At 68.2% G+C, this 4,618-nt stretch overlaps 1 gene segment (V, D, J or C); it reads left to right on the forward strand.

The window, feature by feature from the left end:
• Positions 1-6: 6 nt before the first annotated feature.
• On the forward strand, positions 7-4,612 carry LOC114891201. The segment is given in 3 exon segments: positions 7-1,406; positions 1,708-2,031; positions 2,220-4,612. Coding segments are annotated over 3 exon segments (1,134 nt in total).
• The last annotated feature ends 6 nt before the right edge of the window (positions 4,613-4,618 follow it).

Consider the following 4,618-nt stretch of genomic DNA (forward strand, 5'->3'; position numbering starts at 1 on the left):
TGAATGTGGTCAGGTCACAACGTGAGGGGCACTGTGAGAGGGAGAGCGCACAGGCCAGCTCCAGGCTCACCTGGCCCAGCAGACCCGCTGACCGTGAGCTCGCCGTGGAGCCTCACGCGGGCACACGTTCCCAAGGCAGCCAGGAGTATGGAACTGAGCCCCGAGACCCTCACAGAAGCAGGGTGCCACCCACAGGGCCGGGAAGCCGTGGCAGCCGGCGAAAGCCGACCTCACCCCCAGTTCCACCTGGCTCCAGGCTCTCTGAGTGCTGGGGGCCTGGCTGGGGCCCAGGGTCACACCTCACCCTGTCTGCCACCCTGGGAAGCGTGTCCTCGCTCTGAGAAGGGCAGAAACCACTGGAGGTGTGCTGGTCACACAGAGAATGGCAGCCCCCTCGCCGGCCCTCTGGAGTGCTAGTGAAGCTCCAAGCAGAGGACAGCGGCCGCGACCCGCTATGGCATCTCCGTGGGGGCCCTGCCCAGCTCATTGGTCAAGACGCTCACACCCCAGGGCAGAATCTGCTCCCGCCGTGCGTGTCCCCCAGGCTCAGGGTGGCCTGGTTGGGCACACAGGGCGTGGGGAATCAGGAGATAGTTCAGTCCTCCAGATGAGAAGGTCACCGCGGCAGGGCTGTGCACATCCACAACCCTCCCAGCGTGTGTCAGCCCTCAGCCCCAGCCGTGATTCCTGCAGCCGGACCATCCACCTGGCAGCCTTGGTGGGTAGAGGGCGGAGCTTCAAGAGGACAGGCTGGGCCCTCCTGTTCTGGGGCCGGACTGCCCTCCCATGGAAGATGACCTACCTGGGGCCTAAGGTGTGCTGACCGCACGAGCCAAGCCCTCCGAAAAGGGAGGGCCCCCTGACCCAGACGCTGCCCGGCTCTCGCACGGCCCACAGGCCAGATGCGGCCCAAAGCCTGATCTTTACAGCCTAGGACTGGCCTTTCCAGTTCTAGAGGGATGGACCAGGAGGAGGAGGGCAAGAGGACATACAGAAACCCCGTGCAGCTGCAAAGCCTAAAGATATTTGCTCTCTGGCCCTTGACAGAAAAGTTGGCTGACCCCTGGGCTGTCGCAATTTATGGCCCAATAACTTACTGGTCACCATCACCCTAAACTGTCGAGGTGGCTGTCTTGGGGACGGTCCTTGAGCACTGAGCACAGGTACTCGTGACCAGCAGCAGACAGCCAGGGTCCCACCAGAGCCTGGAGGTGTACTCGGGGAGGGCTGATGGAGACGACCCCCAGAGGGCGGGAAGGGGGCCGGCAGTGCGGGCAGGCCACAGCACCAGCCGTCTGTGGAGCTAGGAGGAGACCCTGACTCACCCCATTCCCCCACAGTGCTGTCCACCAGTCGCACCCAGACAGAAGCCCGGATGCCAGAAAATCCAAAGGACCCCTGCAGAGGTCAGTCCCTGGGGCAACCAAGTGCGGGGGGGGGGGGGGGGGGAGAAGGGTGGAGAACTTTCAGCGGCCGAGAGAGCCTGCCTGCAAGCGAGACCCCAGCCCGGCTGTGGGCAACGGGAGGTCACCGGCCCACTGCCCTTCTGAAAGCAGCAAGGGCCGGTGGCTCTGGGGAGAGGGCAGGCCTGGGGCTGGGCGGTGACTAAAGACACCAGGAGCCGCTGGCCACCCCTCGACCCCAATCGCATCCACTGCGCCAGGGACCATCACGCACCCTCGCCAACCTGTCCCTGTCCCCCTGCAGAGTGCCGGAACCACACCCAGCCCCCCAGGGTCTACCTGCTGCGCCCTCCCCTGCAGGGCCTGTGGCTCCAGGCTCAGGCCAACTTCACCTGCCTGGCGGTGGGAGGCGACCTGCAGGCGGCCCGCTTGTCCTGGGAGGTGGCTGGGCAGCCCCAGAGCGGGCACACGGAGAAGGAGCCCAAAGAGCACACCAACGGGTCCTGGAGCCGGAGCAGCCACCTGGCCCTGTCCAGGGCCTTGTGGGTCAATGGGACGCCCGTCACCTGCACGCTGAGTGGCCCTGGCCTGCAGTCCCCGGTGACTCTGGTGGCACAGAAAGAACACGGTGAGGGCAGCTCCCAGGCCGGGGAGACAGGGCAGCCGCGGGCCCCCTGCGCCCCACACCACAGCTGGCAGCGCCCCTGGCCACCTCCTTCCACCAGGGGACCCCGGGGGGTGGGACCCATCGTCCCCTGGCCGCCTGGCTTCTCCCGATGCCCCCGGCCCAAAGCGTGACCGGGCTTCTCGCTACAGAGGCCTTGGCGCCCAGCAAGCCTGCCGTCCGCGTCCTGACGACGCCCAGTCCACTGCCCGCTGCCGAGGCAGCCACCTGGCTCCTGTGCGAGGTGTCCCACTTCTCACCGCTGGGCGTCCTCCTCGCCTGGCTGGAGGGGCAGCACGAGGTGGACCCTTCTTGGTCCGCCACGGCGCGCCCCGCAGCCCAGCCTGGGAACTCCTCGTTCCGCACCTGGAGCGTCCTGCGCATCCCCGCCTTCCCGGGCCGTGCGGCTGCCACCTACACCTGTGTGGTCAGGCACGAGGCCTCCCGGACGCTGCTCAGCGCCAGCTTGAACCTGGACACTGGTGGTGAGTCACGCGGGTTGGGGGCTTCCATCCGAGCCGGTGGCAGACGCTGGGCCGGGGGCGGAGGGGCAGCCCCGGAGGAGCCGGGCAGCGGGGACCAGGCTGCTGCGCGTCTGGAGTGCACGCCTCCCTGCCCTGGGGGCTCTGGGTGCCCTGGAAGCTGCCCCATCGGGCCCGGCCCTGTGTCCACTCACCATGTGCTGGCCCACGAAGGGTGGGAGGTGGGCGCCCCCACCCCAGTCCCTGAGGAGCAGCCATCTCCCTCCAAGGTGCACCCGCCTCTGGGTGCAGAGCAGGGCCTCCCCTGGGCTGGGTGTGAGGGTGATCACCCCAGACAGAGGCCCCCCTGGGGGCATCCAAGCCTCCCCATCCCCAAAGACCTCCGCCCATCCGGAAGCACGGTCAGCACCTGGGAAGCCAGATATGCCCGGAAGCGGGGGCTGGGTTAGGGCACCCAAGGGAGTCAGACCGGCACACACCCACGGCAGGCCCTGACCACACGCCACTCAGAGGGGAAGAGTGGACAGACAGTGCCAGAGAAGAGGCTGTGGTGGGGGCCCAGGGCTCACCCTCCCCTCTGGGGCATCCTGCCAGGCCCCCACTGCCGCCCCGTCAGAGGGCAGCACCCAGACCGGTGCCCCCTCCCTACCCAGCCCAGCCCCATGGGACAGTGGTGGGCACCCTGGGCCAGGCAGGCAGCAGCACACACAGCCCAGCAGGAGCTGTAGCAGGGGGCCCAGGCCCCAGGCCACCCGACGGGAGCCAGGCAGAGGAAGGTGTCGGCAGCTGGGGGGCCCGAGTCGGCAAGGCGAGGGGGACAGGAAGGCTCCTGCTCTACTGGGGCCGGGCACCTTGCCTACGGCCCTGGCCCTCGCCATGGGCACCCCTCGGAGTGGAGGAGACGCCCGGACAGCAGCCCTCACACAGACGGGCCTGGCAGCAGTGCCCCCGCTGGCCCTGCAGGGTCCCCCGGAGAGCGGCTGCACCTCGGGCCCGCCTACCTGTGCCCCAGCAGGTGTCCTCCTGAAGTGCCCGCCTGGGGCACAGCCCGATTCACAGCACTGCCCCTCCCCATCCAGGTGCCGTCTGTGCTGGGCCACCTGTCACGGCTCACGCCCCTCGGGCCTGTCTGTTCCTGGGTCACTGAAATGGCCTCCTGCCCCTGCCCCTCTCTCTTCCCCTGGGCAGACGGGCCCCCAGGCACAGCGCAGGCTCTCCGTGGTCTCATGCCCCAGGAGACCCTGGACTGGCCACCTTCAGAGCCTTGACCCACACCTCCCACAGGGGCCAGAAATATGTCCACCCCCCAGGGCCACACACTCTGGAGACAGGGTGGACAGCAGAGGCGGCAGGAGGCCTGGCCAGTCCGCAGGGCCCCGTGGGAGTGAGGGGAAGAAAGGCCTCGTCCAGGAGGCCGCGGCCTGCACCATCCCACCCCGGGTCTGAGCCGGCAGGCAGCTGGGCCTTCCCTGCCCCGACCCCTCCTCCCGACCAGTGGAGGGCAGCCAGGACGGCTCCCTGCTTAAGGCAGCCTCGGCCGCCCTCTCCTCAGCCCCTGCACAGCCTGGCTTGCAGCCTCTCTCTTCGCTGGGCCAGCTGCATGCCCCCCGAGTTGTGGCTTGCTGCCTCGACGGGTCCTGCTGCTTTCCTCCAAGGACCGCCAGGGTCCCCCCGGTCCTCCATCCGTAGGCCACGCCATCCCCCTCCGCTCTAGGGTCAGCCCACCACCGTCCGCCTCTTCCCAAAGGAGGGGAGACTTGCAGCGTGCTCAGCATAGGCCAGCACCTGTGGTCCTCGTTATTGTTACAAAACAGCAGCTGGAACGCTGCCTCCCATGGGGTGCCTCGCCTCTCCCTCCTGGCCTGCTCTGCGGCCCCAGCACTCCTCAGCCATGCGTCCCATCCCCCAAAGTGAAGCCAAGGGACCTCGGCCCTCTGCCACCCTCGCAGCCAGGCAGCCCCCCAACTCCTGAATACCTCGAGTCCTCACGCCTCTCTCTGTTGACCCCACCCCAGACCTGCACGCTCCCTGCTGGTCTCGCTGCCAGCGTCGCCCCCTCCGCAGCCCAT

The sequence above is a fragment of the Monodon monoceros genome, unplaced genomic scaffold (genome assembly GCF_005190385.1).
Source record: "Monodon monoceros isolate NGI ecotype Baffin Bay Population unplaced genomic scaffold, NGI_Narwhal_1 Contig7232_ctg1, whole genome shotgun sequence".
NCBI lineage: Eukaryota > Metazoa > Chordata > Mammalia > Artiodactyla > Monodontidae > Monodon > Monodon monoceros.